This window comes from Oncorhynchus mykiss, chromosome 2, assembly GCF_057628025.1.
Source record: "Oncorhynchus mykiss isolate SJ-2025 chromosome 2, ASM5762802v1, whole genome shotgun sequence".
NCBI lineage: Eukaryota > Metazoa > Chordata > Actinopteri > Salmoniformes > Salmonidae > Oncorhynchus > Oncorhynchus mykiss.
In genome coordinates this window covers 6,789,942-6,802,945 of record NC_143023.1, presented here as the reverse complement: position 1 = coordinate 6,802,945, position 13,004 = coordinate 6,789,942, and the positions used below count along the sequence as shown (strand labels likewise).

Sequence of the window (13,004 nt, the reverse complement as noted above, 5' to 3'; positions counted from 1 at the left end):
TGACATTACAACATTACTTCACCTCCAATAGAATGAACAGTGTGACATTACAACGTTACATCACCTCCAATAGAATGAACAGTGTGACATTACAACGTTACATCACCTCCAATAGAATGAACAGTGTGACATTACAACGTTACATCACCTCCAATAGAATGAACAGTGTGACATTACAACATTACTTCACCTCCAATAGAATGAACAGTGTGACATTACAACGTTACATCACCTCCAATAGAATGAACAGTGTGACATTACAACGTTACATCACCTCCAATAGAATGAACAGTGTGACATTACAACGTTACTTCACCTCCAATAGAATGAACAGTGTGACATTACAACGTTACATCACCTCCAATAGAATGAACAGTGTGACATTACAACGTTACATCACCTCCAATAGAATGAACAGTGTGACATTACAACGTTACTTCACCTCCAATAGAATGAACAGTGTGACATTACGTTACTTCACCTCCAATAGAATGAACAGTGTGACATTACAACGTTACATCACCTCCAATAGAATGAACAGTGTGACATTACGTTACTTCACCTCCAATAGAATCACTCCATCTTTACTTTATACCGGATCATAATATGATGGATCTCCACTAAAGGGCCTGTCACTCTCACTGAATGGGATGCAGATCAATTCAATACAGAACTCACTATTTCTAGCGGTTTTGTGTGTGTGTGTGTGTGTGTGTGTGACAGGCGTGTGTGTGTGACAGAATCGTCCTGGACTGAGACGCCGTCTGGCAGACAGACCTGAAAGAGAACATCATCATGACTGTGGTTTTGCTCAACATCTCAACGTAATTGATGTGCACGCTCATTAGTTTAATGACCTCTTAACGTGAACCCCCCCCCCCAGGGAATAAAATATGTTTCACAGCTATATACACAGTATTCTCACAGAATAGCTAGTTGTGACGTTATCGAAGCGAACATGATGAGATTCCCTTGTTGGAGGCAGTTTACTGGCTCCCAGGCTGAATCCCAAAGGATACCCTGTTCTCTATATAGTGCACTGCTTTTGACCAGAGGTCCGGTCGTGCACTAAATAGGGAATAGAGTGTCATTTGGGACGCAGACACAGGGAGGGGAGGAGAGATGATGTGGGAGGGGAGGAGGAGGGGAGGAGAGATGATGTGGGAGGGGAGGAGGATGGGAGGAGAGATGATGTGGGAGGGGAGGAGGATGGGAGGAGAGATGATGTGGGAGGGGAGGAGGAGGGGAGCAGAGATGATGTGGGAGGGGAGGAGGAGGGGAGCAGAGATGATGTGGGAGGGGAGGAGGAGGGGAGGAGGAGGGGAGGAGAGATGATGTGGGAGGAGGAGGGGAGGAGGAGGAGGGGAGGAGAGGAGAGATGATGTGGGAGGGGAGGAGAGATGATGTGGGAGGGGAGGAGGAGGGGAGCAGAGATGATGTGGGAGGGGAGGAGGAGGTCGAGGAGAGATGGATCAACCTGACTGTAAAGGTCTGCCTGACAGTGATGTGTCCAGAAAAGAGTTTGACGCTAGAAGCTTAGTCCTGTCCAGTGTCTATAATGAATCATTCATGAGCCATTCAATAACCACTTTACTAGTGTGTGTGTGGTACTAAAAAAGAAAATAGCGATTTGGATGTTGCTATGCAGAGTTGCGTTCTCAGGATATGAATAATGGAAGGCGATCAATGAGTGTGTCTGTTGTGGTCTTTTAAACAGGTAGGCTGTTCTCTGTGAAATGTTATTGTCCAATGATATTCTCATCTGGAAATGTTACGTGGTAGAACACATATTCTTTTTGTATAGTTAATATTCATACGTGGCTTTTATTATTTATATTTGTGGCTTTTATTTCGTATTAACATATACATTCAACTGAATGGGCCAGAATAGCAGTAAGACACCAGATTTTAGCTTTAAGGGGGGGTACATTTCCTTGAAATTCTCCTCGCCTCATTATGCATGACGTTAATTTCCTGTTGTAGGCAGGATGGGACCTGTTTAGAACACCCCACCACCTTGCTCTTTTAGTCGGAGTGATCTATCACATTAGATACACCACAGAGATAATGGCACAGTAAGGAGTTAAAGAAAGAAAGGAATTAGATAGTCGTTTGTCCCCTTCAGCAAGCTGAGACATAAGGAAGCTGAGACATGAGGAAGCTGAGACATGAGGAAGCTGAGACATAAGGAAGCTGAGACATGAGGAAGCTGAGACATGAGGGAGCTGAGACATGAGGGAGCTGAGACATGAGGGAGCTGAGACATGAGGGAGCTGAGACATGAGGGAGCTGAGACATGAGGAAGCTGAGACATGAGGAAGCTGAGACATGAGGAAGCTGAGACATGAGGAAGCTGAGACATGAGGAAGCTGAGACATGAGGAAGCTGAGACATGAGGAAGCTGAGACATGAGGAAGCTGAGACATGAGGAAGCTGAGACATAAGGAAGCTGAGACATAAGCAAGCTGAGACATAAGCAAGCTGAGACATAAGCAAGCTGAGACATAAGGAAGCTGAGACATAAATTGCATCTCTTTTCAGAGATTTATATTTTATATGTCTGTTCTCTACACTTTTAGATTTGTTCAGTCAGAATTTATGCAGTGTCTGTATCCCAAATAGCACCCAATACCCTATATAGTGCACTATTTTTGGCCTGGGCCCTGGTCAATAGGGTGCCATTTGGGATGCTACCTTGAAGCAGTGTGGTCTTGTTCAGTACTGCAGGAGCAGAGCCTTTCTAGTAGAAAGAGAGAGAGAGCTGCTGAGCTAATGTGAGATTAAACTAAAGGCTTGTGTCTCGACCGCAGACGGAACGGGCGTGACCGCGTCTTGACCACAGACGGAACGGGCGTGACCGCGTCTTGACCGCAGACGGAACGGGCGTGACCGCGTCTTGACCGCAGACGGAACGGGCGTGACCGTGTCTTGACCGCAGACGGAACGGGCGTGACCGTGTCTTGACCGCAGACGGAATGGCCGTGACCGTTTCTTGACCGCAGACGGAATGGGCGTGACCGTGTCTTGACCGCAGACGGAACGGGCGTGACCATGTCTTGACCACAGACGGATTGGGCGTGACCGCGTCTTGACCGCAGACGGAACTGGCGTGACTGTGTCTTGACCTCAGACGGAACGGGCGTGACCGTGTCTTGACCTCAGACGGAACGGGCGTGACCGTGTCTTGACCGCAGACGGAATGGGCGTGACCGTGTCTTGACCGCAGACGGAACGGGCGTGACCATGTCTTGACCACAGACGGATTGGGCGTGCCCTGACCGCAGACGGAACGGGCGTGACTGTGTCTTAACCGCAGACGGATTGGGCGTGACCGTGTCTTGACCACAGACGGAATGGGCATGACTGTGTCTTGACCGCAGACGGAATGGGCGTGACTGTGTCTTAACCACAGACGGAACGTGCGTGACTGTGTCTTGACCACAGACGGAATGGGCGTGACTGTGTCTTGACCACAGACGGAATGGGCGTGACTGTGTCTTGACCACAGACGGAATGAGCGTGACTGTGTCTTGACCGCAGACGGAACGGGCATGACTGTGTCTTAACCACAGACGGAACGGGCGTGACCGTGTCTTGACCGCAGACGGAACGGGCGTGACCACAGACGGAACGGGCGTGACTGTGTCTTGACCACAGACGGAATGGGCGTGACTGTGTCTTGACCGCAGACGGAATGGGCGTGACTGTGTCTTAACCACAGACGGAACGGGCGTGACTGTGTCTTGACCACAGACGGAATGGGCGTGACTGTGTCTTGACCACAGACGGAATGGGCGTGACTGTGTCTTAACCACAGACGGAACGAGCGTGACCGTGTCTTGACCGCAGACGGAGCGGGCGTGACTGTGTCTTGACCACAGACGGAACGGGCGTGACCGCGTCTTGACCACAGACGGAACGGGCGTGACTGTGTCTTGACCACAGACGGAATGGGCGTGACTGTGTCTTGACCACAGACGGAATGGGCGTGACTGTGTCTTGACCGCAGACGGAACGGGCATGACTGTGTCTTAACCACAGACGGAACGGGCGTGACCGTGTCTTGACCGCAGACGGAACGGGCGTGACCACAGACGGAACGGGCGTGACTGTGTCTTGACCACAGACGGAATGGGCGTGACTGTGTCTTGACCGCAGACGGAATGGGCGTGACTGTGTCTTGACCACAGACGGAACGGGCGTGACCGCGTCTTGACCACAGACGGAACGGGCGTGACCGCGTCTTGACCGCAGACGGAACGGGCGTGACCGCGTCTTGACCGCAGACGGAACGGGCGTGACCGTGTCTTGACCGCAGACGGAACGGGCGTGACCGTGTCTTGACCGCAGACGGAATGGCCGTGACCGTTTCTTGACCGCAGACGGAATGGGCGTGACCGTGTCTTGACCGCAGACGGAACGGGCGTGACCATGTCTTGACCACAGACGGATTGGGCGTGACCGCGTCTTGACCGCAGACGGAACTGGCGTGACTGTGTCTTGACCTCAGACGGAACGGGCGTGACCGTGTCTTGACCTCAGACGGAACGGGCGTGACCGTGTCTTGACCGCAGACGGAATGGGCGTGACCGTGTCTTGACCGCAGACGGAACGGGCGTGACCATGTCTTGACCACAGACGGATTGGGCGTGCCCTGACCGCAGACGGAACGGGCGTGACTGTGTCTTAACCGCAGACGGATTGGGCGTGACCGTGTCTTGACCACAGACGGAATGGGCATGACTGTGTCTTGACCGCAGACGGAATGGGCGTGACTGTGTCTTAACCACAGACGGAACGTGCGTGACTGTGTCTTGACCACAGACGGAATGGGCGTGACTGTGTCTTGACCACAGACGGAATGGGCGTGACTGTGTCTTGACCACAGACGGAATGGGCGTGACTGTGTCTTGACCGCAGACGGAACGGGCATGACTGTGTCTTAACCACAGACGGAACGGGCGTGACCGTGTCTTGACCGCAGACGGAACGGGCGTGACCACAGACGGAACGGGCGTGACTGTGTCTTGACCACAGACGGAATGGGCGTGACTGTGTCTTGACCGCAGACGGAATGGGCGTGACTGTGTCTTAACCACAGACGGAACGGGCGTGACTGTGTCTTGACCACAGACGGAATGGGCGTGACTGTGTCTTGACCACAGACGGAATGGGCGTGACTGTGTCTTAACCACAGACGGAACGAGCGTGACCGTGTCTTGACCGCAGACGGAGCGGGCGTGACTGTGTCTTGACCACAGACGGAACGGGCGTGACCGCGTCTTGACCACAGACGGAACGGGCGTGACTGTGTCTTGACCACAGACGGAACGGGCGTGACTGTGTCTTGACCACAGACGGAACGGGCGTGACTGTGTCTTGACCTCAGACGGAACGGGCGTGACCACAGACGGAACGGGCGTGACTGTGTCTTAACCACAGACGGATTGGGCGTGACCGCGTCTTGACCACAGACGGAACTGGCGTGACTGTGTCTTGACCTCAGACGGAACTGGCGTGACTGTGTCTTGACCTCAGACGGAACGGGCGTGACCGTGTCTTGACCACAGAAGGAACGGGCGTGACCGCGTCTTGACCGCAGACGGAACGGGCGTGACCGCGTCTTGACCGCAGACGGAACGGGCGTGACCGCGTCTTGACCGCAGACAGAACGGGCGTGACTGTGTCTTAACCACAGACGGAACGGGCGTGACCGTGTCTTGACCGCAGACGGAACGGGCGTGACCGTGTCTTGACCGCAGACGGAACGGGCGTGACCGCGTCTTGACCGCAGACGGAACGGGCGTGACTGTGTCTTGACCGCAGACGGAACAGGCGTGACCGCAGACGGAACGGGCGTGACCGTGTCTTGACCGCAGACGGAACGGGCGTGACCGTGTCTTGACCACAGACGGAACGGGCGTGACCGCGTCTTGACCGCAGACGGAACGGGCGTGACCGCGTCTTGACCGCAGACAGAACGGGCGTGACTGTGTCTTAACCACAGACGGAACGGGCGTGACCGTGTCTTGACCGCAGACGGAACGGGCGTGACCGTGTCTTGACCGCAGACGGAACGGGCGTGACCGCGTCTTGACCGCAGACGGAACGGGCGTGACTGTGTCTTGACCGCAGACGAAACAGGCGTGACCGCAGACGGAACGGGCGTGACCGTGTCTTGACCGCAGACGGAACGGGCGTGACCGTGTCTTGACCGCAGACGGAACGGGCGTGACCGTGTCTTGACCGCAGACGGAACGGGCGTGACCGTGTCTTGACCACAGATGGAACGGACGGGAGGAGACTGTTCTAAGCTCAGTCACAGAATCTATTTCACTGTCAGGGATCTTAACTAAAGACATGGAAGTTGTGTGGTTCTTTTATAGAAACTCATCTAGCTAGGTGCTTTGAATTTCTAATGCAGTAGGTGTGTCAATCCCTCCTCCACAGTAGTCTCTATAGAGATCAATCTCAATCAATATCTCTTAAGAGATTCTCTTCAGCAAAAAGACCATTTTAACTCAACTTGGAAGGAGCACCATACATTAAATGTATCTTTATATAGCAAATGCCTAGGATAAGGTTAATTACATGGTCATTTGCATAGCATTATGATATGCAGATTGTACAGTAGCTCAGTGGTTCCCAAACATTTTCACACAGGATTAAATCAAATGTATTTATAAAGCCCTTCGTACATCAACTGATATCTCAAAGTGCTGTACAGAAACCCAGCCTACAACCCCAAACAGAAAGCAATGCAGGTGTAGAAGCACGGTGGCTAGGAACAACTCCCTAGAAAGGCAGGAACCTAGGAAGAAACCTTTGTTCCTTGGGGAACGCGACACATCTATTTCAATGGGCACAACCACTGGCCATGACACATTGTTCACACGCCTCTTGTTGGCGGAGAGAACATTTTGCAGTTTTAAAGCAAATTTCTTGCAATTCTACACGTTTTGCCATGTGTTCGTATGATATCTGAGTGACTCAAACATTATAACAAAATCAAAGGGCTAAAAAAACAACCCCTAGCTAAAACAACGTTAGCTGACATGGGCTAGTTGCTCTGGGCATTTCTGAACCTGGACGTTATAAATAGCTGTCTAAGGCAGTGGTCCTAGGATGATCAAAGGAAATTGGATGCAGCTGAGCTCAATTTGGAGTGTCGCGGCAAAGAGGTGTGAATGAGATATTTGTGTTTTTAATTTTCAATAAATTTGCAAATGTTTCTCAACATGTTTTCACTTTGTCATTATGGGGTATTGTGTGTAGATGGGTGAGGGGAAAAATATATATTTAATCTGTTTTGAATTCAGGCTGTAACACAACAAAATGTGGCATGTCTGAGGGCACTGTGGTCTACCACTTCATGGCTGAGCCGTTGTTGCTCCTAGATGTTTTCACTTCACAAAAACAGCACTTAAAGTTGACCGGGGCAGGTCTAGCAGGGTAGACATTTGATGAACTTGGGGGGGGGGACAACAACAACAAGGGGACAACAACAACAAGGGGGGCACAACAACAAGGTAATTGGCAGGTTGTTTAGTGCACTACTTCCAAAAGCAGTGCACTATGTAGGGAAGAGGGTGGCATTTATGATGCTGCCTAGGTTTCCCACTGTCTGTCTTTATTATTAGAAGCCCCTCCCCCTCTTGTGAGAAGTGAGTGGTACACTCCCAGGCAGACCTCCCCCTCTTGTGAGAAGTGAGTGGTACACTCCCAGGCAGCCCTCCCCCTCTTGTGAGAAGTGAGTGGTACACTCCCAGGCAGCCCTCCCCCTCTTGTGAGAAGTGAGTGGTACACTCCCAGGCAGACCTCCCCCTCTTGTGAGAAGTGAGTGGTACACTCCCAGGCAGCCCTCCCATCCTCTCTCCTTACCACTACAGCAGTGTCTCCTCAGCCTGGCAGTACTGCACGTGCTCCCTCACAGCATCGCGGTGTGTGTGTGTGTTTGGCAGCACAGAAGCGTTATCCGTCCGAGCGAGGTAGTGTGTAACCACTCTGTCGATGCAGAATGGGGGGTTAGCTGTAGTGGTGGTGTAGCCGTGGCATAGCTGAGCGTCTGGTCTCGCTCTCCGCTCGGGGTCTGGGCCGGCCTGGGTCGTCACGATCACCAGGACACCAGTCATGTCCTCTCCAGGGAGCAGCTCCAGGAACTCCTGTAGGTTACAATGCTTTTCTCCTCTCTGTCACTCGTTTTTCTCTCGTTTTTTTTCTCTCTGTTATGTCTCTCCATTTTCCTCTTTCTTTTTATGTCTCTCTCTCCATGTCCCTGTCTTCATGTCTGTCTCCCTCTCTTTGTCTGTCTCTCTCTATGTCCCTGTCTTTGTCTTCATGTCTGTCTCCCTCTCTTTGTCTGTCTCTCTCTATGTCCCTGTCTTTATGTCTTCATGTCTGTCTCCCTCTCTTTGTCTGTCTCTCTCTATGTCCCTGTCTTTGTCTTCATGTCTGTCTCCCTCTCTTTGTCTGTCTCTCTCTATGTCCCTGTCTTTGTCTTCATGTCTGTCTCCCTCTCTTTGTCTGTCTCTCTCTATGTCCCTGTCTTCATGTCTGTCTCCCTCTCTTTGTCTGTCTCTCTCTATGTCCCTGTCTTTGTCTTCATGTCTGTCTCCCTCTCTTTGTCTGTCTCTCTCTATGTCCCTGTCTTTATGTCTTCATGTCTGTCTCCCTCTCTTTGTCTGTCTCTCTCTCCATGTCCCTCTCTTTGTCTTCATGTCTGTCTCCCTCTCTTTGTCTGTCTCTCTCTCCATGTCCCTGTCTTTATGTCTTCATGTCTGTCTCTCTCTCCATGTCCCTCTCTTTATGTCTTCATGTCTGTCTCTCTCCCTCTCTTTTTCTGTATCTCTCTCCATGTCCCTGTCTTTATGTCTTCATGTCTCCCTCCCTCCCTCTGTCTGTCTGTCTCTCTGTATTAGTTATTCTCCTCATGTTTAAAGTGGAATGTCTATTTGATGATGCTTTGATGTTGGTGATCTGTGCCACTGCCACGGTATTCTTTCAGTAGGACTTTACTTAGTGCAGCCTGGGTTGTGTGTGTGTGACTCAGTCATATGATGAACCCATGCAGTTACACTCTGCTCCTTTTTGCCCCAACAGTTTGTCTATTGTCAGGAAACAGAAAAGGTCAGGTTGAAAGGAAGGGATCTAAGTGTTAGTGACGTAGGTCACGGGAGCAACTCTACCAGTCAATAACTCCTCCTATGAATGCAGTGATCACCAGTTACTTGACTATGAAATAGTCCCTTAATATACATCACTGGTCAGGAATGTGCAGCAATGTCCTTACATAACATGTAGAGCTGATATGCCACATTAGAATCTAATTAGAATGCCCCCACGCAGACATAGACGGTCTGGGGTATCTGCTCTGGTGCTCACTGGACTGTGAACAGTGTGTTCCACTGTTACCTGGCGACTTGCCGTGTCGCTATGGGTGATTTGGGGCGGCAGGGTAGCCTAGTGGTTTGAGACAGTTGGGCTAGTAACCGGAAGGTTGCAAGTTCAAATCCCCGAGCTGACAAGGTACAAATCTGTCGTTCTGCCCCTGAACAGGCAGTTAACCCACTTGAAAATAAGAATTTGTTCTTAACTGACCTGCCTAGTTAAATAAAGGTAAAAAAAATATATAAAAAAATAAATTTGCAGGCAGCGATAGGACACCTGTCTTTGTTGTTGTTGTTGACGTTTTACTATTTAAATCAGTCTCGGCAGCGGGAGCCGGGTGAGGGGGGTAATTCGCTCGGTGGTGTGGGTAAAAATGCAGCACTGGAGAAGTAATAGCAGGAAAATGGCTTAAAGTGTCAGTCTATTCACTCCTGACTTTGACGCTCCCTTCAGAGGGTATTGATTTCTCTAGCTCTTAACCATTATAGTAAAGAGGCAGGGATTTAGAGTAAGATCAGCAGTAGGTCTACGTCCCAAATGGTACCCTATTCCCTATATAGTGCACTACTTTTGATCAGGTCTCTGGTAGAAAGTAGTGCACTATATAGGGTGACATTTGGGTTGTACACACACTGTGGCTGCTATTGCGGAGATCAATGGCTTGCTGAGGTAAGCAGTGCTGTCTGAAACCGCTATGATTGGATTACTTGTGAGTACCACATCTGGTCAGGCCTGACGGGAGGTGGGACGGGAGGTGGGACGGGAGGTGGGACGGGAGGTGAGACGGGAGGTGATATCTGAAGAGTAGGCTGCCAACACCTTTAATTTTTAATTTCACCTTTATTTAACCAGGTAGGCTAGTTGAGAACAAGTTCTCATTTACAACTGCAACCTGACCAAGATAAAGCAAAGCAGTGCAGTGTGTGTGCCAGTGTAGCCTAACTTGGCAGCCCACAGTAGCCTAACTTGGCAGCCCACAGTAGCCTAACTTGGCAGTCCACAGTAGCCTAACTTGGCAGCCCACAGTAGCCTAACTTGGCAGCCCACAGTAGCCTAACTTGGCAGCCCACAGTAGCCTAACTTGGCAGTCCACAGTAGCCTAACTTGGCAGCCCACAGTAGCCTAACTTGGCAGCCCACAGTAGCCTAACTTGGCAGCCCACAGTAGCCTAACTTGGCAGCCCACAGTAGCCTAACTTGGCAGCCCACAGTAGCCTAACTTGGCAGCCCACAGTAGCCTAACTTGGCAGCCCACAGTAGCCTAACTTGGCAGCCCACAGTAGCCTAACTTGGCAGCCCACAGTAGCCTAACTTGGCAGCCCACAGTAGCCTAACTTGGCAGCCCACATGGTGTAAATGAGATGAGTAGTATACAGCAACCTAACATGAGAGCTGAGGCTGGGGCCAGTGCTCTGCCTCCCCCTCTCAGCTCATAGCTAATATAATAGCTTTACATCTATGGCTCAGACCCTTTAGAACAGTGGTCAAAGTTATCATGAACCTAATTAAACCAGTTCGCTAGGAATGAGGTTTGTGCAGTAGGCCTGAAACGTTATCACATCATATATTGGCTATATGGGGCGGCAGGGTAGCCTAGTGGTTAGAGCGTTGGACTAGTAACCGGAAGGTTGCAAGTTCAAACCCCCGAGCTGACAAGGTACAAATCTGTCGTTCTGCCCCTGAACAGGCAGTTAACCCACTGTTCCTAGGCCGTCATTGAAAATAAGAATTTGTTCTTAACTGACTTGCCTAGTTAAATAAAGGTAAAAATAAAAAAAATATGCCTGGCCTGCCAATATTGTTCCTCTCAGACCATATTATATTTTGAAACTTAAGCTTTAATAACAATATATCAGTTTGTGTAGAACATACTGAGCCTAAATTGAGAATTGTTTTTTACTGGACTGATGGTACATGCATCTGATGGTCATGGTGCTTTCAGGACAACTGGGAACTCTGAAAAAACGAGATCAAATGATGACGTCCGTGAACATCAGGTCGGTAAGTCTGAGCTCTAGAAAGATGCCAGAGTTTCCGAGTTGGATGACCTTTAAAAAAAAAAAATTCCTTAGAGTTCCCAGTTGTCTTGAATGTACTGAAGTCAGACATTTCCAAGTTCCCAGTTGTTTTGAACACGGTATTAGTCTCAGCGGAGGGAGAGAGAGCAGCAGAGGGTCTGCCTCTCACGGTCCCTGCTCTCTCTTTCATTTCCTCGAGTATCAAACTTTGCCTGGGTCGTGGAAGCTGTAGGGAGGCACGGTGATTTGAACTATCCGATTGGCCAGCGCAGTAGGCACCGTCGATTTAGCCACCGATCTCAAGAGTCCGCCGGGTTGGGGAAGTTTGTCTTTTCAGACAAATGAAATGGTTCAAACTGGGAACACTTTGCCTACCTGGTACATCAAGTGCACCGACCGCCAACAGCACAACACGAAGAAAACAAAAAGGAACTCAAGCCTTTATGCCTTTGGCTTTTCTACTGAAATGTTTGGTGATCCGCTAGAAATGCCTTGAAGATGGCGATCGACCGGTTGCTGAGCACTGCTTTGATAATATATAGGAATGTAATGCACTGTAGGGGTCTCTGACCTTTTTTTTCACTCTTCACAAGTCTATCAGTTGAGGGTATATGACTGAATTCACTAGGCTTTACAGAATGTCACCACTGGTTGCCCTCTGAAACCCCCCTAAAATATCTTGGTATTAAATATAATTACATTTCTCTGAACATTTCATCTTGGTTCCTATTTATAGTGGTGACGCATGACTTGGAGAATGTTTATAACAGTGGAATTAGGAGCAGTAATAGAATGTTTATGACAGTGGAATTAGGAGCTGTAATAGAATGTTTATAACAGTGGAATTAGGAGCTGTAATAGAATGTTTATAACAGTGGAATTAGGAGCAGTAATAGAATGTTTATAACAGTGGAATTAGGAGCAGTAATAGAATGTTTATAACAGTGGAATTAGGAGCTGTAATAGAATGTTTATAACAGTGGAATTAAGAGCAGTAATAGAATGTTTATAACAGTGGAATTAGGAGCAGTAATAGAATGTTTATAACAGTGGAATTAGGAGCAGTAATAGAATGTTGTGTCTCTCCTTCCCTGGGGGTCAATAGAGAGGTTAGAGGGCTCATCATTATATATTTATCCTGCTGGGGGATTTAGGCTCTGATCAAAAGTATTGCACTATGGGGAATCTCTTCCACTGTCTGATATATATTTTAACACCCCTTCTCTCTCTCAGAAAGCCATTGACATTCTTTTAGAAACCCATTGACGTCCCTTCTCTCTCTCAGAAAGCCATTGACATCATTCTTTCTCTCAGAAAGCCATTGACATCATTCTCTCTGTCAGAAAGCCATTGACATCATTCTCTCTGTCAGAAAGCCATTTGACTTCCACTATGAGAAACAAGAGGGTCACAGCTCCAGCTTGTGGGTCACATCTAAAAATACATTCCTCAGTTGATGCAGCATGCATAAATAAATGCAACTGGTTTACCATTTGTCAAGCAACTTTGCATAATGTTACCTATGAGAGGCCATAATGTCACCTATGGGATGTTACCTGTGGAAGGCCATAATGTTACCTATGGGATGTTCCCTATGGAA

At 49.3% G+C, this 13,004-nt stretch overlaps 1 protein-coding gene across 2 annotated transcripts in view; it reads left to right on the top strand.

Annotated features, from left to right (window-relative positions):
* dtnbp1a (dystrobrevin binding protein 1a) overlaps window positions 1-13,004 on the top strand; it is a 49,834-nt gene that overhangs the window by 26,190 nt on the left and 10,640 nt on the right. Inside the window, exon 1 of one of the 2 annotated variants that reach the window (XM_090186716.1) lies at window positions 7,775-8,164. The exons of the other annotated variant lie outside the window; for it this stretch is intronic. Coding sequence (XP_090042842.1) covers window positions 8,131-8,164 — 34 coding nt within the window. The 5' untranslated portion in view covers window positions 7,775-8,130. Of the gene's footprint in view, window positions 1-7,774; window positions 8,165-13,004 lie in introns of those variants that run through there. 2 annotated transcript variants of the gene reach the window in all.